The sequence below is a fragment of the Cuculus canorus genome, chromosome 9, assembly GCF_017976375.1.
Source record: "Cuculus canorus isolate bCucCan1 chromosome 9, bCucCan1.pri, whole genome shotgun sequence".
Classification (NCBI taxonomy): Eukaryota; Metazoa; Chordata; class Aves; order Cuculiformes; family Cuculidae; genus Cuculus; species Cuculus canorus.
Genome location: NC_071409.1, coordinates 4,970,887 through 4,995,919, shown reverse-complemented (window position 1 = coordinate 4,995,919; position 25,033 = coordinate 4,970,887). Strand labels below are relative to the sequence as shown.

Genomic DNA, 25,033 nt, shown 5'->3' with positions numbered 1-25,033 from the left:
TTCCTGCTTGGTTCCATGTGTGCTCTCAGGCGTGACCCTGCCAGTTAGCACAGCCCAGGGGTACCGGCAGGGTTGCTGTTTCCAGTCCTTTCTGCATTTGTATTTTGAATACTTTACACCATTTCTGAAGCTCAGAAGACTGTTGAAATGCTGAATCCTTCCTCCGACAGCTAAGGAATAGAGACTTGCCTTTCTCTCTTGATTTATCGGGATGGAATATCCCTTTGAATGTATTCATTAAAGCTTAAATCTGTTTTATTCTGCTTTACCCAGCACAGCTGGAGTGAAATTTTTGGTGTGCTCTGTTAATTTTAGCAACATATTCTCTTGATGTTAAGTAGGTAAGGCAAAATTTGAGAATGGCAGGGATTGACAGTGCACCTGCTAAAACAGACTGCTCTCTGTAATCTGTAATTCAAATGTTTATTTTAAAAAGGAAAATCTTTGGTTGGCAGGTACAAAGCTTGTGCTGATAGCTGAGTAAGCCTAAGCCTGTCTGGGTGGAAGGAGGTAGAACCAGGTCCTGACACACTGTACTTTTTCTCAAGGCACTATATTCAACAATTTTTCAGCTATTTAACTTGATGTGCTGACCCCTGTAAAGAATAACTGAACCCTAACAATGATTTTTAAATCATGAAAGGCCGTAACTGGACTGGAGAGTCAGGAATGTTAAAATTCTTTTGTAGTATCTAGTGACATTTATATACAGTCCTAAAACACTGGAGAATAGGTGAGATTTATTGGTGTAACATGCTGACAGCTAAGAGCTGGATCTTGCGTATCACATCAGTTTATCATCATTGCTGTCACTGGCAGGCGGGAGGTGGAGGGCTGGATTCTCTGCTGGTGCGCAACAGACCGGCTTTGACTGGACCATATTGTTCCAATAAATGCTTCAGCAGTAAAACTGAGGAGTTTGTACCATGTAGTCAGAACCTCTCTGTTGCATCCAATCGGTCTGAACAGTTTTCTTGCTAAGAAATAGTTCTACCTGCATCACTGTTGCCTTCCTTCTGCTGCTGCATTTCCATTACCTCCAAGACAGAATTGCTCGTTTCCACTGCTGGCTCTCAAATTGAGAAGTGTTTATAGACACTGCTCCGTGTAGAAAGACCACGTAGGGACCGTTGGGAGTGCATGCAGTTTTATATCAAGAGCACTGGATGGGATGATTGGTGTTGGGAGTGCTGTTCTCCCCAAACTGCCCTTACCTGTGCGGTGCCTGAGGTCTGTGTGGGCAGAAAGCACATTCAGTAGCAGCTGAAATGGAACTGCTCTGTTGGATTCCTTTGTTCATTGTTTTCCAGGTTGGAAACAGTCATGTTTCTTCCAGGTTCATTTCATGTGGAGCTTCAAAACCATTTATTATCTGTTTCTTTCTCAACATTTGTATGTTTTTCTCTGTATGTATATGCATACATGCATATGTATATTTCAATTATAGTTATCAAAATGAGTTTCTAAATGTGGCATATAATTAAGTCACTTTGTAATATTCATCATTATCATGCTAACAGCATGTAAATAGCAAGAAATTACGGCACCAGCTAATTTAATAGCTCCTAGCCGGTTTATTCCTTGGATACCTGGCTCACTTTATTAAGCGTTACCATAAATAAAATGAGAAAGGGAGGCCACTTAGAGCATTTCTTGGCACAGGAGGAATATTGGAGAAACCTGTTTGGTGGCTGTAGAAGCAGTAACTTGGGCAGATGAAATGGTGTGTTATTTGCTGTGCTTAATGCAATTGATATTTTCTTGGAGAAGAAGAGTGGTACTGTTAGATAAGATAGTTAAGTCTTCAGGTGCTGCATGTGCTATGCTGTATTTGTCTGTCAGGTTTAAATTTTTGCAAGTTTCAACAGTTGTAAGTTGTGGTGCATAAATTGCTTTTGTCTCCTGTTCTTTTCCTTGACAATGTGCCCCTAAGTTTTGTTGAGTCACGACTGGTCCCCACCAGAGTTGCTCTGTTGCATCAGGAATCATTCACAACACGTTAGATGCCTGCAGCGACAAGTCTCTCATTTAAGCAACCCAGGGAAGTGTTCTGTAACTTATTTTTCACATTTTACAGCCCATCTGGCAGTGGAAGAGGCTAATAGTTATAAGCGTGTTATCAAAAGGCAATTAAGCCATTTCTGAAACACTCTTAATACAAGTCACTCCAGCCTCTGCCGCTGACTCCGAGCACCCACATGTGCCCCACTGTGTGTATATAGAGGACAGGGGCTTTTCCCCCCCTCTTTCTTTTTACTGTATAAAAGACTTCCACGAGGACAAAAGGTCTCCTTTTCTGAATCAGCCAGGCAATTTCAGACACTAACACATGAAACCTGCTTTAAGGGCACATTTTGCATTGGTCCGTGGTAGTAGCATTATGTCTTTATAGCAAGAGTAAATTTAAAGCAAAACATAAATTAATGAAAAAAAATGATGTGTTTTATTAGGTTGCACTGTTCATCAACAATCTTTTAAAAACCCATGTAATTTAAACGGACTTTGAACAGAAGCCAACCAGAAGTTCACTGCGGAAATGCAAAGTAACTTTTCTGTAGGTCAGATGATATTTCTGTTTATATGATAGCTATATATTTGGTGTTTCATTTTCCAGTGCCTGTTTGAGTGATGGAAAAGGATGGAAAACCAAAATTTTTTGCTTATCTGTTCTCCAGTTTACCAAATCTACTTATAGTTGTTATGTCTGACCCATTACTACTCTTTTTAATGGTTGCTTCAAGGGAAGGAACCTTGGACTGCTCTAAGATAAGGCTCTAGCTGTTAATGGAATAGTCTCTATTACATGATATTAAATTCAATGACCTAGTCCCTTTTTTTTTTTTTTTTCCCAGTGGGTTGTTTTTTCCTTTTTTAATAACTTCTGTCTGTCTGGCAGAAGGCTGACTTTTTCTGGCCTGAATGGTTTTAGCATCTTCCCCTCCACCTCTTTCCTTTATACAAGAATCACTTGGTGGAACTTCCATACTCCAGCTTGGGAGATTGTTCCACAGCTCATTTCTGATATTCATCTTAGACCACTTTTATTCCAGAGTTGTGTGATTTCTTAATGAGTTACTCTTTGCGCTGAGATTTACATCCATCTCCCCTTTACTACTTTCATTTTAACAAATTTTGTGGTGCAAGTTCTTTTAATCTCTCCTTCCAAGCTAAATTCAGTCAATTTTAGATCAGGCTTAAGTGTTGAATTATTGCGTATGAATGTTAGGCACATTAGCAGTGTACTAATGTAATCTATTCATTTGCCATACACTGCCATTTAATGGTTCTGTACCAGGAAACTGGATTAGAGATTTGATTTTACAGCAAATCTGAGAAAGGCTGGTTTTTATCTTGTTACAAACTGGATGGAGCTGGGGTGTCGCTGAGCTTTGCCTTTGACTCATGCTTCATAATTCACTGCTGAAAGACACTTTCTGTGTCCATCCCCTTGACGTGTTTTGCTGCCTGTTTGCAGAACAAGCCATCTGTTATTCTCTCAGTATATCTCACAGTCAGTTTTATTCAAATATTCTGAAAGCTGCTGGAGGAAGAGATTTTTTTTGAGGCACTTAAGTCTGACTAAGTGGAATGAGGGACGTCTAGCTTCACTTCTCAAGGCTGAACGGCTTAATAATGGAATTAAACCGGGCACATCTGAACTAAAGCGCTCTGATGTCGTCCCTGCCTGCACGAAGAGTCACTGTGATTCTTTCCAGCTTGTCATGATAAACCAAACTAAGATGGGTGTGCATCATATGAATAATTAATTTGACAGGCACTAACAACTTTGCCAGCAAAGTTTGTTTGGTGCTGGCAAGTGAAAACCTCATCTCACCTTCTTTTCTTTTTTCTTTTTTCTTTTAAATTCGGTGATTGTGACTCAAAGGCAGGGATAAGCAGTTGTCACGCCAGAAGGGTGGGATGTCATTCAGAGAGACCTAAACAAGTTGGAGAAGTGGGCCTGTGTGAACTGCATGAGGTTCAACAAGGCCAAGTGCAAGGTCCTGCACCTGGGTTGGGGCAATCCGTGGTTTCAGTACAGGATGGGGGATGACGTGATTGAGAGCAGCCCCTCAGAGAAGGACTTGGGGGTCCTGATTGATGAGGAGCTTGACATGAGCCGGCAATGTGCGCTCGCAGCCCGGAAGGCCAATGATGTCCTGGGCTGTTTCAAAAGGGGGATTCTCCCCCTCTACTCTGCTGTTGTGAGACCTCATCTGTGTCCAGTTCTGGAATCCCCAATGTAAGAAGGATATGGAACTGTTGAAATGGGTCCAGAGGAGGCTACAAAGCTGACCCAAGGGCTGGAGCACCTCTGCTATGAGGACAGGCTGAGAGCTGGGCTTGTTCAGCCTGGAGAAGAGAAGGCTCCTTAGAGCAGCTTCCAGTACTGAAAAGGGGCTACAGGGAAGTTGGGGAGGGATATTTTACAAGAGCATGGAGTGATAGGACAAGGGAGAATGGCTTTAAATTGAAAGGGAGAAGATTTAGATTGGACATGAAGGAGAAATTCTTCATGATGAGGATGGTGAGGCACTGGCCCAAGTTGCCCAGGGAAGTTGTGAATGCCTCCTCTTTGGAGGTGTTCAAGGCCAGTGGGAGGTGTCCGTGCCCATGGCCGGGGGGGTACTGACACAGCAGTGGAGCAGTCTTGGTAAATAATTTAGACCATGGCTGCCACTGGTTTGTTGAAAGGTAAAATATGAAGAGAATATTGATGAGCACTGATTGAATGTAAGCAAAGGTGAAGCTTTAGTTTAGATCAGAGAAGCATGCAGGAAGTCAAGCTATGGTGGTTTGTTGTTGCTCTTCCCGGCTTTCCATGACTGCTGAGTGGCAGGATGAGTGGGCAGGTGTGTGCATCACTGGGGGAGATAGGAAGTGGGCTGTTTCCAGCAACCCCAACCCCACGGCATTCCCAAAGCCCTCACTGACTCCCTCTGTGCAGAAGGAGGTGGTTCCATAGCGTGGGTCACCTTGGGCATGTCCCTTCTGTCTCAGTAATGTGTGGTGAGTGGCACCCATGGGTGGCCACATGGGATAAACACAGCAGACTCTTCAAGCAGCAATCACATATTACAGCTCACTTATCTGGCTTGGGTATTGTAGCGTCTCTCTCCTGTATTCTTGAAAGACACAGAAGTATTTGGGTCTTGATCACTCATTTTTATTGGTAAAAATACATAATGCATTATATGCCTCCAGAGTGGCTCTGTGGTTTCTTTTCAGAACTTCTTTCCTTGGTGGTGATTTTAACGGAGCAAGCTTCATTCCATGGAGGAGAGGCTGTAAGCACCTGTAATCTTAATATCTTTGGAAATTTTCCTCACTGTGTGAAAACTGCTGTAATGGAAGCCAGTCTGGCAGAAAGGTCACCTCCTTTTAATGACATGCTTTTTACTTTCCTCTCTTAGTAACAGCAATGAGAGAACCTAAAAGTCTTTGGATGTTGGTCTTTAACACACCTGCTTTGGCAAGGAAATGTTTTTCCAGTGAGGGAGGCAGATAATGTTGCCGCATTGTCCAGTGCTATCGGGACAGAGGGCTGCTCCGAGCTATGCTTGTCTCCTGCCAGGGTCTGTTACTGCACTGCTGGTACCATAGGGTGAATTTCTGCAACAAAACCCCCCTCTGAAATAGAAAGCACAGCATTCCATTCACTAAAATGTGGCTTTGTGAAGTAAAATTGTTTTAAAAGCAAACTCGAGGGGTGTAAAGGTCAGTACACCTCTCATCATCTGCTCATCTCTTCCCTGTTAGAGTTTATCAGCAGGAGGAGGCGCATGGAGCCCCCAGAAGTCAGAGCTGCTCGTTTCCTTGGCTCAGGTGTTGTGGTTTGACCCTAACTGGCACTCAACACTCGCTCGCTGCCCCTCAGCAGTGGGGAAAGGAGAACTGCAGGGGTAGGAAAAAAAGTGAGAAAACTTGTGGTCAAGATAAGAACAGTTTAATAATCGAAATAAGAGTTTATTGTGGTAATGTTACTTGTGGCATTTCATTCACACATGGTTTCTCCTCTATTCAGGCCTGCATTATGTGCACACAGTAGTTGGCAGGGTTGTCTGCTGGTTTTTGCCACATCTCATGTCCAGCGGCTTATAAATACGAGCCACGGCGAGACAGACCTTGCACCTCAGTCTCTGGAGCTGGATCTCTGCTGCTTCAGCAGTTGAAGCAGAGGGCATTGACAGAAGCCTACATGTAAACGTTCTCTTACAAAATGCTTTTAAGACACAGCAAAGTGATGTAGCACGCCTCGGTTGGAAAGCAGAAGGCCTCCTGGGGACGTGCCGGGTCTAAGTGCAGCACAAGTATGTCAGTTTGGAAACAGCTGGGTGGCGTGTGCAGCGCGGTGAGCGTCGCTTCTCTCTGTGCAGACGTGCCGCAGAGCTCACTCAGTTACACCAACCTAAGCGAGTTGGACAGCATCGAGTGGAAATGTGTCAGGGCTAGGAATGAGTCCTCTGCGACTGCTCTGCTTTCACACATGCCAGCCATGCTTTGGTGTTGAGCCTTCAGGTTCTCCCCAAACACTGTTCTTTTTACAGGCTTGAAATAATGATTTTTGTGGTGTTTTGTAGGCTCCAAATAAGCAGCGTTGATTTGCATTTACACCGCATGCCCACATTCTTGAAGTGACGCCACATGATAATTAATGTCTCTGATGTTGGTTTTCATTAGTTAGATATATAATTTTAAGGGGTTGACATTGTATTTTGTTCTCCGTGTTGATGTGGAATCATAGAATCATTTAGGTTGGAAAAGGCCTTTAGGATGATCAAGTCCAACCATAAACCTAACACTGCCAACTCCACCACTAAACCCTATCCCTAGGCACCGTATCTACACATCTTTTAAATCCCTCCAGCAATAGTGACTCCACCACTTCTCCAGGTAAGCACACAACATACTGCAGGGAAAGACAAGAATCTGACAAAATCATCTCACCCCTCCATGAAATGTGCATGTGAAATGTGAGTGATAACTTCCCAGTGTTGTTTCATTATACGTCTAATATCCAAAGTTAGATACCTGAAAATTTATTGAAGTGCAAATAAAACAATCCCTGGGCCTCAGTGAATGCAGCGTGCTCTGTCCCCTGCCTTTCATGTGATTTTTTCCTAATTTGTGGCACCGCTGACAGGAAACTGAAATGCTTCCTGGGATCATCCGTTAGTAGTAAAGAAAACCAGTGCAGCAGTTGATGCCAGGCGAAAGCATTTACTGCTGGCTGGTACTGCTGTTTGTTTGTGTCTCTGCCAGTTTAGGAACTTTGCTTGCAGGCTGACGTCCTGCCAAAACGCACAGCTTCTGCGGAAACTTCCATTAGGGATGCACAGTCTCAGTTGAACTTAAGCTCTTCCTTCCTTTCTACATCATCTTTCTATAAATACTTTGAAAGCACTTTAATGCATTATTCTTAACCTATAGTGACCTTCCTGGAACAAAGGATTTAATTAGGTGATTGTTAATAAAGGAAGGGATATTCGCAGTCCAAAATTGGAGGGTATATGTCTAAGTGAAGCCCTTGTGGGGGAAGTGTACCTGCTGCCTTGAATGACTTTGAAAGGCACTCTGGTGCTCTGATATTTGAATTTAAAAAGATATTTTGCTGTTATTTGACAGACCATTTTGTAGCCAAGTGAACTATTCTTTGCGTAGCATTTTGGTGCATTCCCCGAAGCTTTGTCCAACCCTTGCAATCATTGTTCTGTTTCAGATGTAGCAGTTTTCCATAATAAGAGCTAATTTAGCTTCCCGTTACTATGACCATTAATAGGTGTAACATATAATTAATATAGAAAAAGCAATGTATAATTTGCTTCTGCAGATAGACCACACTGTTATATTTTCAAGAGTCTAGTAAAACTTGATGGTTTACCACTTAGGAACGTAACTTAAATGTTCAGAGTCCATGGTATTTCCCCAGAGTGATTTATAGTACGGCAAGAAATGAAAAGCCTGAGAAAACAGAGGAGGGTTTGGATGGGAACACTTAAAATTTCTTGGCAGATGCTTACTGCTAGCGAAGCTTAGGGTTTTTTCTTTCCTTCTGGGAACGAAAGGTTTTGAGGAGGAAATGGCTGATGTAGGTTCCTGAGAGTGCTTTCCGAAGCTTAGAGACCAACCTCATTTGCATCGCAGACCACATCCTGGTGAAAAATGTGGTGTGCGTTTCTTAACCTGCTGAGGCTCTGAGGCTGGCTGGTGCTTTTGGGAATGGAGCCACAGCCGTCTGACAAAGGCAGCTGGCACCACTGCCTGCCTGGAGCTCCCAGCGCTGTGGAAAGTTCACGGTTGAGCAGTAATAAATAGCCTTTTTCTGTTGGAGAGAAGGGAGCCACATAGGTGCAACTAAACACTTACGTTCTTCTTTCTGAAAGCGAAGGTTAGAGACGTATAAGTTTTAGAGCATTTTAGCATGACAAGAACAGTGCGGGTTTGCCCTTATTGGATGAACTTTGGGTTTTGAAGTGATATTTTAAGTTCTTGCAAATGGTAGATGCAGAGGGGCAATCATAGTTGTTACATTTTCAAAAGCTGCTGTATTTCCTGCATCATGAATTGTTTATGGCACCTGAGGGAGGCATTGTTATTTGACTTTCTGATAGCAGGCACTAGTGTTACCTTCTTCTGAGCAGAGCTTCCCAAAAACCTGTTTTAATGCTGTGGTAGGTAGACTTTTGCTGAGTGTTACAGCCACATACATTGCATTACATCTACCGAGTGTTATTGTAATTATTGTATGTCTGATGTACCATGTTGCCCAAGATGCATGCTTTGAAAAGACAAGAAAGCCGAAGTATGGCAGGTGTTGGTGTGGCTGCTTTTCAAGCATTAAGAGGTTTTTGTTCAAAAGCTGTAGGGGAAGAGAGGTCCAGAGGTTTTGAACAACTGTCATCTGGCTTGGATGTTTTTAAGGGAAGACTGTCCTGGAAGGTCTGTTTTAATTTATGTCACCTAACAAGGGAAAGGCAGTGATGAATAATACAGGCCTGCTTTTCTCTTTGGAGGGTGTATCAATAAAGCAAATCATGTGAAACCATTACCCTTTTTCACTAAGCTGGCAAGTTACCTTGGAGACAGTGAAATGTATATTTCAATTGGAACTGATTCCCGAATATACAAACCCCAGAATTCTGATTTTGCACCTGTAAATAAAATTCAAGTATGTGTTATAAAAAGACTTCATCCAGAATGTGAAATGCATGACATCAATATACAAACATGTCATTAATAGCAGTAATGATGTAAAGTATAAGAAAACAATACAATTAAACTAATGCAGAGAAAGGGAAGTAGTCTGTTTTTCATTTTCCTTTGCTCATTGACATTTTTTCCACTGATCTTGGTGTAGTGCTTACCACTAACAAGTTGCCTTTGTCTTGCCAGTTAGTACTGTTTTCCTTAGTCTCCCAATCTCGCAGTCTTCCCAGGTCGGGGATTGGCAGGCAGGCGCATGACCAGCCTCCATCCCTGTCTGCAGCTCTGGGATTGTCTGCAAGGGAAACCAGGCGGTGCAGGTGAGGAGGGGCTCCAGGTCTCTGCACCACCACTGGCAGCAGGGATGGTCCTGGTGAGCAGTGCACTCAAGAGCTGCACGTTTGAGTTCCTCAGGAAGGGTCACTGCCCCTCTCTCCTCCTTGTCTCTTGAGCTGGGAGCTGCTCGGAAGGATGAAGTCAGTCCGTTTCTCATCGCTGTGGGACCCTGGGTCGTCGTCTCTGCTGTGGTGGTGTTTGCTGCTGTCTCATGGCTCTGACGGAGAGCATCTTCCTTGATTTATTAATCTTGCCTTGGGAAGAAGGGTTTCTGATTTTTGAAACGACAAGGAGGAGACGCAAAACGAATATCAATACTTTGGGAAATGGAATACATGAGTGGGTCAGGTTGAGTTTTCTTGTCCCTTGTGCTTGACAACAGGCTGCTTTGGGTTTGTGGTGTTGACTCCATGTATGGCTGACTAAGTTCTAAAAGCAGAACATGGTCTTGATCTCTCCTGTAGCAGAGAAGTGAAAGCACAACCAAAGTAACCAACTAATGACTGTGATGGGTTCGAGGGTGGGTTAAATTGAGCACTCCCTGGCAAGTCTGGTCTGGGTTGCTGTTTCCACCGCTGTGGAGGATGATTTTGGAAAACTGCTGTAGCTTTATACTCAGTCATTGTTTGCATGATTAACTTAATTAGTTAAGAACTATCCTAGACATCAAAATGGTCTGGGCATATTGTTATGCCTAAGGGGTTAGTGATTATCTCCAAACTGTGAGTACTTAGAAAAAAAATCATGTAATTAATCTTACAGGCAGATTGACATCAGAAATGACTTGGCAGTAGGGGGGAAGCGAAATATCTATGGATGGGGGACCCCGTTTAGCAGTATTTACCCTGGCAAAATTCCCTTTGGCTTTGCTGACAATGCTGGTGGAGTGAAGAAGGCTGAGTCGACAGGGAGCAGAAGGAATTTGGTGGGAAGCATTCTTATGTGCTGTATGTAATTCTGAGTGCACTATTAATGTTTTGGGGGTTTGTACTTTGGGTAAAGTACCGAGTTTTGATAATTTAGCATTTCATCTGTTGCTCCAGTGTCACCTAGACTTTAGATTAAAAAAAGCAAACAACACCGTGTCTCATTTCTACAGCCCCTCAAGTAGAAGGGCTTTTTATTTTTAAGCAGCAGTTCACTGAGTGGCACTGCTTGCTTTAAAAGCAGGGGCAGAGAAGAAGGGGAAGGACATGGCTGATAAGAGGAGAAAATAAGACAGACCTAAATGGTTTAAAAGGTCAGAAGATTTAGTTGAAAAGAAAACAGTGGTGTTATATTATTTTTATATATGTGTGTGTGTTTATACATACCACAAGCATAAAATGGGATCAATATTTTTCTGTCACAGTCTTTCTTTTTGTTACTGTAATCACATTAAGAAAAATATAAAAACTAGTGTTCAAAATACAAGGCTGATAGTCAAGGAGCCTGTCCAGTATCTATTACAATATAATGGGAAATTATCAAACTGGTACTCTGCTAATTAAAAGAAAAAAAAGTACAGTTCTTCCCATTAAAGAACTTAATATGTAATTTTGAAATTGTTTCCCAAACTGTAAATAAAATATCAAATTAAAAGTTGACCAAAATTGTCATCCCTTTAAGGGGAGCTAGAAATGGCCTTATTGTCATCTCTTCCAGCTTCTAATGAATCGAGTAATTCACTAGGGTATTTAAATATGGGCTTGCATGAACTCAGTTATTCTTGAAAACCTTAACCTGAATACGTACCAGTGCCCAAATAAGAAAATGGATCCTCCTATAGCTAAAACCATGTTGAAATCAGTTTATATTTTGTACTAAGAAATTATTGTACATCTCCCCAAATTGTAGAATTCTAGAAATATTTTTTGTGTGCTATTAATCACAGTATTCTTCTTAGTATAATTAGAATAATATTAATTCCATCTCATATCTTCATCTCTTTGCTCTCTTTCCCTTTGTTTTAATTTAAAATCAAATAGTAACAGCTATTTTGTGTTGCTAAACTCCGTGGTATGTTATTGCCACTGAAATAAAGTATGTGTGTAGGAAGGAGGAGAGGGTGGTTCAAATGCTTCCCTCTTATTCATACCTTTTTCTGTTGCTGTGCATGTCGGTGGTTTATAGATGTCTGCGTGTAAACACACACACACACACACACACACACACACACACACACGTAGGAGTGAGCCAAGTAGTTCAGGCTGCTGCCTGAATGTCTTCTGGAATCCAAAAACACAAACTCAGTAATTGTCATAAGAATTTTAGTACATATTCAGGTTTTTTTTTTTAATTCTTAGGTTTTTATTGGTAGTCAGCTGTATTAGTGGGCTGATGAGATTCCCTTGTCTGCAGAAATAGGGCGTACACATACATTAAAGAGGTGAGTGAGTTGCTCAGCTGTGCTTTGTCGTACCCAGATGCAGTTTTTTAATTACCAGGCTTACAGATTGACTTTGAAATCTGAAAATCTGGATAAATCTTTGTTTGTAATAGCTTTTCTGCAGGCCAAATGATGCTTCCATTTACACCTGGGCAACTGCGTTCACCAGCTGGCAGCGAGGGGGAGCTGGAAAAGGCTGGTTATGGACAAAGCGTGTTTGGTAATAAATCAGTAAGAAGCAATAAACCCAGACCCTTTGTGGTATTTTATGGTTCCTTCCAGAGCACAGCCACACTGCTCAGTGGTTCAGCTGCACCTTGGTTTTTCCTCATCTTGTTTGTCATCAGTGACGTCCTGTGCAGATGGTGGTCATAAAACCACGAGTGGGGAACACAAAGCACAAGGACAGAAGGACCAAGCGTGAAGCTGAGAAGTGTGTGAGAGGAGAGGGCTGGGGTAAAAGCTACTCCAGTTTGCTTCCTTCTGTCCTTTCCTTTGTGTCTGACTTCACTGGAACAGCAAGCAGGCACCATGAGGGCAGAGTTGTCGTGTGTAGTATGAGAGGTCCAGAGAAAGCATGTTAGCTAGATCTGGTGAGCTGGAGGAGGCCAGGGAAGAAGCCGTCAGTCGTACGCTGCTGCAGGCCAAGTCCTTCAAATGTGTTCAGCAGTGCTGTTAGGAATAGGATGATGGGTGGATGGATGGATGGAGAATGGCAGAAGGTTCCACCACAACTACTACCTCCCCTTTCAAATGTTTGTGTCAGAGAAGGTGGCTCAGAGAGGGCTCATCCTGTCCATATATCCATTAGGACCAGGTACTAGAAAGTTTTGCCCAATGATGATGTTCTGGACGTGAAGAAAAGGTGAGCAAAACCTAAGTTAGCTGTAAGATTCTGGTAAACCAATGTGAAATTCCAGGTATTTTATTTGTGAGTTTTAATGGGTTTCGTCATGTTGTATCCCCTCACACCCAGGAACAGGATAAGACATTTCAGTGGCAAAGCATTCTCCATAGCTCACCTACGCCCTCACCTCTCCCTTCCCATCAGTGGGTTGTTCAGAGGCTCTGAGTGTGATAACACATCACATACAGTGGCTGCAGGAAAGCATAGTGTGGAAGTCATCTTTCCATGCTCTGTTTCTCACAGAATGACCAGGCTGCTTGTAAGACAACATACCAGGAGTGCCAGTGGTAGGTGGGGGCACAGCAGGGTGAAATTTCAGACAGAGCTTTGCCAAGTTTTAGACATGGTAACAGGAGCGTGTGATGAGGAGAGCTGAGCAATGGTGAGTAAAGGCAGCCCTGTGTGCCCTACCTGTGATATGAGAGCGTGTTTCTGCTCAAGAAGAACGTTTAAGAGTCTTTAGAGACCGTCAGCTGTGTCTGCATACCAGGAATGATGACACATCCGAAATTCAGTATGAAAATAATATAGATGGTCTCCACTACCCGTTTTCCGCTGATAAAGATTATGGTGCTTAAGGAAAAAATCACTTTCAAGAAATGGAAAATATAAATGGTACTAAACTAACAATCAAATTCGTTATATTAAGTCTAATTCCAACTTCATTTCTCCAAATTTATTCCCATGTAATTCTATTAATATCAAAACTAGAGTAACAAAGTGATGAGTCAGTCTGTTGTTTGCGGATCTCGCCTGGAGATCATGAGCTTGTATACCATGCATTAAAATTTAAATTACTTGCTGCTGCCGTTTTTTCGCTTGGTTTGAGGAAATCTGCATATGTCGGTGCCTACGGGTAATTGAAATTGAAGCAGTTGAAAAAATGTCATGTAACAATGATATGAGGAACGCAGTCAAATATTTATTGTCTGAAAGAGCTCAGCACAATTTGTATTAATTTCAGGCAGAGACTCATCAGCTCTGATGCCATGTCAATACGGTGAAAGTTTGGAGAAAGCTGCAGTGTGGTGCAAAATATGTTTCAAATCAATGTAATTGATAGCGAGAGTAAATAACTTTAGTGTAATACTAAACATCCATACAGAAAACTACTGTGACAGGTTCCAGCTGAGAATGTGTGAGTTCTGTGCAATGGAAATCTTGAATGAGCATGTGCTGGTTAATTATGGTAGTGCTTAGAGATTCTTGTGAGGCTCCAATGTGCTGGGCATAAGGAAAGAAAAGATGGGAGAGTCTACTATCATCTCACATAATGAATATGTTGTACAAAATACAATAGGAGATAAAACAGGCTATGGGAGGAGGGCAGGCAACCAAGCACCCCCCTGGTTCAGCATGTAGTTCTGACGTTTTGGTTTTTTTCGTGCATCTCATTCATTCTCTTTCTCTGTCTCTCTCTCAAAAAAAAAGAAAGTGTACTTGATTAGCTTAACCCGAAATGAGTGTGCCTGAGAACAACTGTGACAACTTAATTTTGAATTTTAGAATATTTTAATCAGTATGATTAGGTTTCCCACCAAGAAATCTCATCATCTGCTGTGATATTATTAAGGCAGAAATGTGCTATTGGATTGAGGGATAGGAAATGATTCGCCTAAAATCTCTTTCTGATCCCCCTCACGGTGCCCAAATAGTAAAGGCTTGTTCACAGCCATAAAGTTTGATATAGGTGTGTACTTGTGCATAAGTGTTTGCCCATTTCTGAAGGACATTTCCTGAAATGAGAAAACGCAGGCAGTTGCTCCATCCTGCTGCAGCCATTGTGTTGTGTGTTGTTTGCAGCGTGTGAACTCCTGTTGCAATAGTTGGATGCTGAAACCTGACCTTCCCTTCAACTTTCTCAGTTATTACTTTGCGTTTAAATCTGTCCGTAACCCCTGAACAGCATTGTCTTTGAACTCCAGCGCCTCTTCTCAGTGAAATTCTCATCCAAGCTTTCATCTTCTCTCACCTTGATATATTTTAACTTCTCTCTTTATGGCCTGGCACACAAGCTGAATTTAATGCTGATAAATGTACTTATAAGAGGAAAAGCTATAAACTGTACATCAGAGATTAATCTAAGTCAAATCCTCATTCCCAACATGTTAAGCTCGGGGAAGTTTTTGTTGGGAGGAGCTATGAACGGTTGTACTTAGGTTATATTCTAACATCAAGCACTTTCTTTGTTTTATTTTTGTTGTTGGTTTTAAACGAGCGTGTATATATGGGAGGTGTCTTTTCCACTACAGAGCATTTAGATCATCACCGAAATAACTGTTTCTGTTTACCTTCATGCTGTTTTTCAAGAACAAAGGGAAGAGCTGTTTTGGGAAAGTATATGAGGGGAGGAGAAGAACAAATAAATCAAGACCAGAAACAAAATCGTTCCAGCTCATCCTTTGTATTTGCATTTTGCTGATGCTCACAAGGAATGAAATCAAATATGTGCTTCATTTTTTTGGGGAGGGAAGTGGCCACTGCTGTCACTCGCACTCGCTGGCAGCATGCAAATCTACCAAGGTGTAACGAGAACAGATTATTAGCTGGTCAAAATAATTGTTATTATCTGGCTCTGTTTTGCAGCTTCTGAATTATGTAGAACAGTACAATTCAGTTATCTGTAGACTGGAGAAACACCATGGTAAAATGTTTTTAGATATGAATCATACCTGGAAGTGGAATTATTATAAAATATAGGTACATGTAAATTAACTGGTGTAATCCAGAAAATGAAGGGTTTCAGAAAAGCTTTCACATTTGAAGTTTGCTTGTGTATTTGCCCTGGGTCAGACTTTGCATTGCTCCTGTTCCACATATTGAATGTGCTTGATCTGGATCTGGAGCCCTTTTTAGGTGGATCATAAACCCATCTGGAGGATAAGAGCTGTGCAGCACATTGAACCTGTCAAAAGAGGGTTTCTACAGCTGTATATGACTCTATTAACAGCCTTCCTAAAAATGTGTAAGGACAAATTACTTATAGGAAAAACACTCCTATAAGCAATGGAGTTTGAAAAAAGTGTTTAGGCATATGCATAAGTCTGCTAAATTGAAATCTTTAACGACGAATTTGAAGCTTGTGTTGAATTCATTGGATTTGGGCATGTGCTGTGGTGCTTATGAGTCAGGACCGGTTGTGAATCTTGTATCTTCTTCATAGATGATTGCAAACACTGAAATGCAAACCAAGAAATTGCAAAGAAATGTGTACTTGTGCTCAAATGACGGATTTTTTTTTTTATCGACTCCTTAACAGGAGGCCACTGGGTTTTGGGGTTGGTTTTGGTTTGTTTTCATTTGGTTCCGCTTTTCAACTCTTTTCCTCTCAAGAAAGCACAGCTGGAGAGCATTAACGGAAAACAAATGATGCTGCAGAATATCTGCTAGTTCATTGCTGCTTTCTCAGCTTAATTCTTCTAAATGATGCCTGATTGCAGTTTTAAACTGTAATTGCCTTTAACACTTAAAAGCCAAAGGTGTCTGTAAAACAATCCCCCCCCTGCCCAGCACAGGACATGCAATGAGGAGGGAGGAAGGTTTACCCCCAAGTCCTGCAGCTAGTCAAGCTTTCTTGCCTCCCTTTCTCCGTTTAACATATTTAATTTCCAGCACTAAATTCTTCTGGGATGTGGGTTAGCTCAGATATGGGAGGTGTTTGTGTTATTTTTATGTTGTTACTCCCCTCCCCCGCTGTCTGCTGACGCTAAGGCAATGTGCTGATGTGGTACTAGGTGAGGCTTTATTTGTCCTAGTAGACAACTGCTGGAGACCGCGGCTCTTTATCAGCCTTGACTGATAACACAAAATCTCTCCATCTGCCACCCCTTCTGCTTTGAAGAAGCGAGCGTGATCGCTGCCAGCTGTATATGAAGGAGCTGCATGGGTGGGAGAGTGATGTTGGAGGACGGCGTGGGCGTGCTTTGCCTGGCATAAAAGCATCTGTTGGCAGGGGGAGAGGTCAGGGTGTGTGGTGTGTGCAAAGCCAATGTGACTTTGGTGATGGTCTGCCAGAGCCTGGAGCTCTCGGAGAGGTACATGTGGGAGTTAGGGAAAAATGACAGTTGTGTTCCCTTTTGAATTGCAGAATTCTGAGAGTGGTGATTCCTCTGGAGCTGCTGAGCTGTAATTAAAATGTGATGTTCTACAGTGCTTCGTCTGGATGGTTTGCTGGGTTAGGCTGCAGAGCTTAAGGACATCTGTGGGAAAAATAGACAAGTGATTTCTTTTATCCTGTTATCCTTAGACTGAATTTTCATTGCTGTTAGGAGATTTATTAGCATCTTTTATGACCGGTCATAGCCTGTGTTCTTTAATATATTATTTGCAATTTCCTTTCTCTAGGTTGTGCCATTTAAGCAACACAACTCAAATTTTCCATCAGTTGCATCAGGGAAGCCATAAATATGTCACAGGGGTTGTACTTATGTACTGTGTTATGTGGGGGAAAGAATTTGGCCTGTACTGTGTAAAATTAAAACAATAATTAAGCTTTGGCAGAAAGGTTGGAAGGAAAACTGCTGGCTTAAATATATTTTAGTGTTTATCGCATGTGATAATTAAGTGGTAGTTAGACATTTCTGTATACTCTTACTCACCCTAATGGAAACACCCAGGCCGTGTTACCCCATAGCAGGTGTTTCAGTACCTGGAAGAAGGGGGAAAAATCAAGAAAAAGGATTAAGGAAAAGCATGCTGCGATCAGGAGTGCGGCAGATGCTCGGGTGCCCTCATGGGGACCAGGATTGTCCATAGGAACAGGCAGGCATCAGGTAACAGAGTGGTGCCAAGCCATGGAAAGAGTGGAAAGAGCTTTCCCTTCCTTCCTGGTTTATGGGAGGCTCACCGGAACAGCAATAGTCAACTTGTGTCCGTATCAAGTCCCCTGTCTGTGACAAAGGGTTCATTCTGGGGACATCATGACTCTAAAGATGATGATGATGATCATTGATCTCAGCAAAGTATGAGATGAAAACTGAGCAGTGGGAAGTGCAGATCAGTAACCTGAGTGATGCCAGCGGAGAGGGCAGGAAGGGAAACGGTCAACAGCCTCAGGTATGAAAAGTGCAGAAACCCTGGTACCCAGGTGTGATGCGAAGAGGGGCACCAAGCCTATCGCTAGTTTCCAAGACTCTGTGCACCAGGCGGACATTACTTTTGGGAGAGGTTCTTGTCGTTTCCGTTCTTGAGGCAGTGCTGCGTCCCCTTGCTCTGCTGCCTGGTGATGGCATTCTGGGATGAGGAAGGCTGTGCCACCATTGCCTCAGCCCTGAGCTGGCTCTTCCTTCCTTAGCACAGCATGGGCAAGACTGGGAGATGTCATCCCCTTGCCTAATGATGGGCGACTGCCTCTCAGTCTTCTAACACTTCTTGCAGCAACTGGAAACAGGAACATAAGCAGTTGATATTAGTGATTTCTAATAAGTTTAAGGCCCAAAATAATAGCAAAATATAAAATAATTTGGTATCTTAGCTAAATCTTTAAATATTCTTAATTTTTACTGACAGATGATTCTTACAAAACATTCCTTTGTTTTTTAACCAGTTTTAGGTTTACTTTGATTGTGGGTTTTTTTTGTTTGTTTTCTTCCAGACAACTGTTTCTATAAAATAAGATAAAAGTATGTTCTTGACAGATTAATGAAAGCCTTGAACCTTGGGTGCCGTTAGAGCTTTGAAAAATTCTTTAAAAAATAAGTATTATCATTTGGCAAATAACTCTTGTGTGCTGAAAGCTGCTCTTTCATAGGAGCATTTTGTAACATCGCAGTTAATAACATTTAGTGTTATTGGATGCTAAATAACTCTATCTCAACTCTAAAGGCTGTTTACAAAGATGAGGCAGTCTTGCTGGAGTGCCAGATTGTTAAATAACTACAGGTTGCCAAAACTAATGAACTTTTCAGCTGGTAATGATGTGCAAATTGCTATCGCAGATGCATATTTATTGGAAAAGCACTCACAAGCACAGAGTTGTTTCTAGTTACAAACGTTTCTTTGCCCTTAAGCCATCAGTGACACCATTAGAATGAATTTATCTAGATATATAAAAACAGCTGTTTTGTCTTATTAACAGCTAAATCACTACTAAATTGCTATTTTTAATTAATTTCATATATTGAATAGCTATTTAAGCTATTTTTAAGCTCTCAGTTATTTTGTTAAAGAGCTCTTTAAGCTGTTTTGTTCACTACTTGGTGAAATGCAGTTCTGTGTGAGAAGAGCAGTTGATGTTGGCCCTTACCTCAGCTCCCGGGTTTTCCAGTAGAGGCAAGCATGGGACAGTAGTGTAGGGAGAGGAATATTTGTGATGGAGCCTGTGGTGGATCTGTTGCAGATACAATTCTAAGGAGGAATGGAAGCAAAGGTCCGTGTCTGGTGTGGGTTTTTTTTAACGGTCCTTCTTGGAAACTACAGGGACAAAATGGGGAGACAAGAATTAAACTCTGACATGTAAATTAAGCAGTATTATTTTTTTCACTATTTTTTTCCTCTTGAAATTAGTTTTCAGTAATGTGGCAGCTATGAGGAGTTACTTTGGGGTGAAGAGGTTCCATAGTAAACTTTAAACGAGAAGATAATTCCTTCAAGCCTGTTCGGGAAGGTGGTAGGAGTTGGCCTCTTACCCACCAAGCTGTAGCTGCGCTTTCTCTGGGAGTTCTGCTGGAGCCTGAGAGGAAGCACTGGGTTTCCTGTGCAAGGCTTGCTCCTGTGCCCTGGAGTGTCTCACTTCGAATTTTTCAGCCTGGTAGGGAATTTAATACAAAGAACCATTCTTGTGAATCATGTTTTCTTTACAATTTGGCATTCCAGCTCAGCGATTTATTCCTCCTTTTTCTAATGGCAAGAACATGCCCGGAGTTCACATAACTTCAGCAAAATGGCTGGTTCATGTTCTTCTGGGGGATTGAAGGCGCCGGTCCCATTCCGGTTTAGATTATTCTAAAAATACAACACTTTCACTGCATGTTAGGGGTGTACCAGGTGGTGAGATGTTCTGAGAATTGGTTAATATCCCTGAATGTAAAAGTTTTTCAAAGGTAAATATTTAATGTTGTGAAATAAGGTCTTTTTCAGCAGCTAAACTTACAGCAAACCACTCCAGAGTATTCCCCTTCCCAGCTCTTGCATTATTAGAATGTTCCCTTCTCAGAATTGTTTGTAAGATCCCCAACGAATATAGCATTTTGGAAATTGGAACGTGCTGTTGAGTGGTTTGGATCTGTGAAGCCTGTGGGCATGTGTTAAGTGGTACATCACAACGCATACTTGGGATGGTCAGACTTTTCCTTTCCGAAAGAATGGGGTTACTTTATATCTGACTGAATTTCCCCAAAAAGCTGAAGCAGTTTTGGTGTTTGCATGTGTGTCAGAGGCAGTTCAGCTGTTAGAACAGATGACGAGCAACCTCTTTGCGGCGGTCCATTTCCTCACCCACATGCTGTGCTCTGCTAACATCACCCCAATTCCCTCTCCCTGAACTCCAGTGCAGGAAATGCCTCACAACTGTTGAATCATCAGTGGTGGCACAGCAGAGCCTGGGCTTGGCATCCAGAGTGAACACCGGGTATTAGCACCTGAGGAGTGTTTGAGCATCTCTGGAATTATCACTTGCTTCTGGCTCGATTGCAGGGCAGCGGCTCTCCGGGTGCCTTCGCTCTGCTGGTTCCTGGGGAGGGGACCCCTGCTGGGGCACCCAGTGGCACCCATCTCTGTCTTCTCAGCTTCGGAGCAGGGTGCTGCTGAGGGATGCACCCAGGGAGCAGAGCTGAAGAGCACTCCCAGCTGCTGGAGAGCACAGGGTCAAAGCTCCACACAATCTTTATACGAGCCTTCTTCTGCCTCTTCCTCATATTAATACCAATGATCCCCCCATGGGACTCGCAGAGTTTGCAGAACCTTAATTTGTGCTTCTTAAAACCCAAACTATTTTCCAAATGATCCTCCTTTTTAAGATAGCAAAAACATGAGATGTGATGGATGGGCGAATGCTTGCTTTAAGGGACGTAGCAAATGTTTAATAACAGTTCCGTGAGTTAGGCTGATTGAAAATTGTCAGTCTTTAATTTTAAACAGTTTTACGTTTATCCCATAAATAATTTTGAAAGCCAAAATTATTAATGTTCCTGAATTTAATTTTTTATTATTTAAGAGTAGTCACAGCTGCAAATGTTTTTACTTAAAATGCTATTATTAATTTTTCCTCAGGTTATTACAGCCAGCACCCCAGAAAACATAATTTTTATTTAGCATTGTAAGACTGACCTGTTCTAATTATGTTGGCTTGAAGTGCTCTTTGATAGAAAGGAGAATAAAAAGACTATGGTTAAATTTTCAGGTGGCAAAACCACGTTCAGCATGTGTAATTTAGCAGCCGTTGCAAACACTTGGGGGCATTTTCTTTAGCATTTGAGTATTCCCTGTAGAAGTGAGACAGGAGACATTCATTTAGCATTTCAAGCTTGAAAAATATTTTAACCTTTTCTCGAATTGTGTTTTGGAATTTAGGAATAATTCCGTGCCTGACTGCACAGATGGCTACGTTTTACATATTCCTTTGTCTAGGGAAAGAAAGAGACCACATGGTCAGTTAATGGCTTTAAACACTCATAGTCTTTATTTTACATCTTCTTAATAGCACCTCTGAGATTCTGGGAAGATACTCAGCAAATTGTTGCTTATGGTGTAAGACTTGTAGAGGTGCTGTATTCTGTGTCCTGGAACTCATGAGCTATTTTTGTTCCTACTTATTAATCTTGGTTAATGAATTTTACAGCTTCATCCCTTAAGATTTAATGTTTCTAATTCTGGCATGTAAAAATAAAAGCTAAAATCACTGGTGTTTAGAAAATGTTATTTTGTTACTGGAATGCGAGAGCTCTTATTTTTTTAATCTTTTAATAGCCAAAATTATAGATTAAGTGGATTTTAAGAGAAGTAGACTCCATAGCTGAGTCCCTGAAGGGGTTATAAAGTTACCTAAGCTTTTTAGTCTCTCAGTGTACAACAGAATGCTTTCTAAGCTTTTTCCCTAGACACTTTAGGAAAAGCCGTAGTGAACTGTGGGCTATACAAATCAAATGTGATGCTGGGATAAATGATGGAAAATCCATTAAGTCTGTAGTGTGTCACCAGAGCAGACAATTATGTCATATAAAACCAATCCTTAAATTGGATATTTTGTGCTTTGTAATGATTTTTTTTCAAGTAGGTTTTGAAATACTGTCAGCTAAAGTACTGACAGATTAGCATTGTTTGCGTCAGTCTGCGTGTGGTACGTAGAAGAACTGATAAAACCTCTCAGTGCCGTACAGTGTTGAACACTTGTAAGTTTATAAAAGGTTGTCATTATAATATAGACACGACATTTTTTTTTTTTCTCCATTTGAAAGTACTGGTGAGATTTTAAAGGCTGCTACTATTTTATCAAGTAGAGAAGAATAATTTCATGTAGTCTTCTGAGCTTTTTTAAACCAATATATGCAACCAAACCCATCTGGTTAAAGTTGTTCTCGAAGGTAGACATCACTGGTTAAAGACTTCACACCGTTATTCCAGTTTCTACAGCAGAAAGGTTTCCATTGCAAACTCTTCAGTCCCAAAGGTGGTTCAGGCTACTATTGAATAGAAATACTAAGACTTTCCCCACAGTTCTTTGAATCTTGCAGACCAGAATGAGATATAGGGAGGAGGTTGTTTGAGATGCTGCAGTTCACTGGGCTTAGGTCTCCAATTTTAAATGCGACCAGCCAGGCATTTCTGACAGATACTTAATTATCTTCTGTTAAATTAAACTAAGAGCACCTACAGATGTTGTTTGTGTGTTTTGTGGTGTTTGTGTATATACGTATGAGAACACACACCCTGCCTTCTAGTCAGCTGAATCCTCCTCCCCTAATTTATTCACGGAGGAAAAGGTTAAATTCCCTCTAGATTTCTGAGGGTGTTTTGTTTAGTTTTCTGCTTCCAGTGAGCTTCATAGAAAGAAAGGCTAAAAGAGTGTTGCAGGAAAAGCAGTGTTTGCTGAGAAGTTTGATTAACCTTCAGTACCGTTTCCAGTTCCTAATACGCAGAAGGAACTGGTATGTAGAGGTCAGAAGTTGCCCGTGTAGTTCACATTAACACAACATGACAAATGTTGTGCTACAAACAGAGTAGAAGCTCTTTGTCTCATTAAAAATTTGAAAATGTAATTACTTATGATGCAGCTTGTTAAGCCTAAAGAGTGGCTTTGGATTATTATTTTAAGCCTGACAGATAAGAAAGCTCAGTCTGAAACTTTGTAGTTCCTTATTGTGGGTGAAATGCAGATAATTTTGTCTTTGCATCTATCGATTATCTTAATTCCCTCATGGTTGTCAGGTTTTTCACAATACCATTACTGTGTTTATGACTGTTGAATACAATACAGAATCTGTGTTGATAAATAAAACATTGCCTGTAAATGGAAAAATTAACTCTTTATTTTCTTTCTTCTGTTTTCTTTTTTTCAGCGGAACCCCTGCCTTTAATGGACCTGTGCCGAAGATCAATTCGTTTTGCTCTTGGTAGAGACCGCCTGCATGACATAGAAATTCTACCGTTGCCTCTGTCTCTGAAAAATTATTTACAGTACCAATAAGATGTCTAGAACCCTCTGGCCTCACAGTGGACTACAGCAATGCAAATGGCAGAAAATTGTTTACAGCAAAATATAAATCTTCATGATGGACACTGAAGTATTATTTAATTTTTAATATATATTTTTTCTGACCCAGTGAAAGCAGATCACTGTGGGGGACTACTAAAGAATGTGAAAACATTGATTTGATCAGGATTTGTGCTTTATCTGTTGCCTGTTGTGTTTACAGTCCTGAAGGCCATTATTCTCATCTCTGGTATATTGGTTTATCTTTGTTGCCACTGGTAAATGCCAATAGAAACTCTGACCTGCAGGATCCGCTGTCGTTCCGGACAGAGCATTCTTCAATAATGTGATTTTTGGTTTTGTTTTCTTTCTCTCTCCTACACCTCACCCCAACAGCTAAAAATAAATTGTCAAAGGAAAAATCTTGACAGCAACTTATGGAACATAATTAAACCTTGCCTTTAATATCCAGAGTTGTTGAGAGCTTTGAGTGTTCATCCCTCAGTATAATCAGGCCTATAATATCTAAAAGTTCTCACATTTATAAAAAGCAGATTATTGTCTAGAAGAAGAGTAGGAAACACTAGAGGGAAATAACTGGTGCATGTGTCAGAAAGATCAGGTTTTGGATGTGGTAACAGTGAGATGCAGTCCATTGTTTTCAAGACCAAATCTAGTCCCTCCAAAGTTCTGCAGTTTATAACAAAGTGTTCACTATCCCAAGAATTTAGGATATTCGTATTTTAGAAAGCTTGTCACTTTTCTTATTTGAACAAATTTATAATTTTTATGTGGTATGAACCCTAAGTACTCGGTTCTCTTTTTAATGTATGTGTGGTTATAATGTTTATTTATCTGTTTAGAGTCTGTGGAGTTCTCATTTAGCTGTTTCCCATCTTGGGGTGACTGATTTTGTTTTTTTCCCCAGCTCCACCTGAAATGTATTAATTTTTCAGGCTCATCCCATGTTTTAAGATGCTGCTTTCTATTCGCATTTCTTACATCTCTCAAGTTATCTGCCTGATCAGTTATCTAGTTTTTAAACTGGAAGTTGTTATGGCAGGATGTCAAATGTTTAGACTGAGCTGCCTTCAGCATATTTTAATGTGAATTTACTGATGAATGAGGAGAAAATTTCTAATAAAGTCTACTGTCTAAAATAAAACTCTTGTCTCCTTTGATGAAGTGTTAAATAACGTAATACTGCTTATGGAGTTGAAGTTCAGTTCCATTTGCAGCTCTGCAAATGTTTCCGTTCAGCACTTCTTTGGCATTGTTGCTTTGGGTTCACATGCGAGAGACATTGCAGGCAGTGTCGTCCTGCTCCTCGTTTATCCCACTCGCTCTGAATATAGCTGTACTTTTGCTTTTAACACAGTTCTGGCCAGTTTCAGCTAAACAAAACCGCAGTTTTGTGCAAAGCTGCACTTTGAGACTTGGTGCTTTGGAGTTTGACCGCTGTGCACTGACGATGCAGGCAAACCCACTGAACTGGAGATGATGGCCCTTCTCTTGATCACCCCGTGGGACAGGATTACAGTTCCACTTGGAAGAGAGAAACTTGAGATAAATAAGATACAACACCATGAGC

At 41.3% G+C, this 25,033-nt stretch overlaps 1 protein-coding gene across 4 annotated transcripts in view; it reads left to right on the top strand.

Moving 5' to 3' along the window:
• SPSB4 (splA/ryanodine receptor domain and SOCS box containing 4) overlaps positions 1 to 24,591 on the top strand; it is an 88,447-nt gene extending 63,856 nt beyond the window's left edge. For all 4 annotated transcript variants that reach the window (XM_054074950.1, XM_054074951.1, XM_054074953.1 and 1 more), the window contains one exon: positions 23,309 to 24,591. In XM_054074950.1, the coding sequence (XP_053930925.1) occupies positions 23,309 to 23,436 (128 nt within the window). In that variant the 3' untranslated portion in view covers positions 23,437 to 24,591. The remainder of the gene's footprint in view (positions 1 to 23,308) is intronic.
• Positions 24,592 to 25,033: the final 442 nt, after the last annotated feature.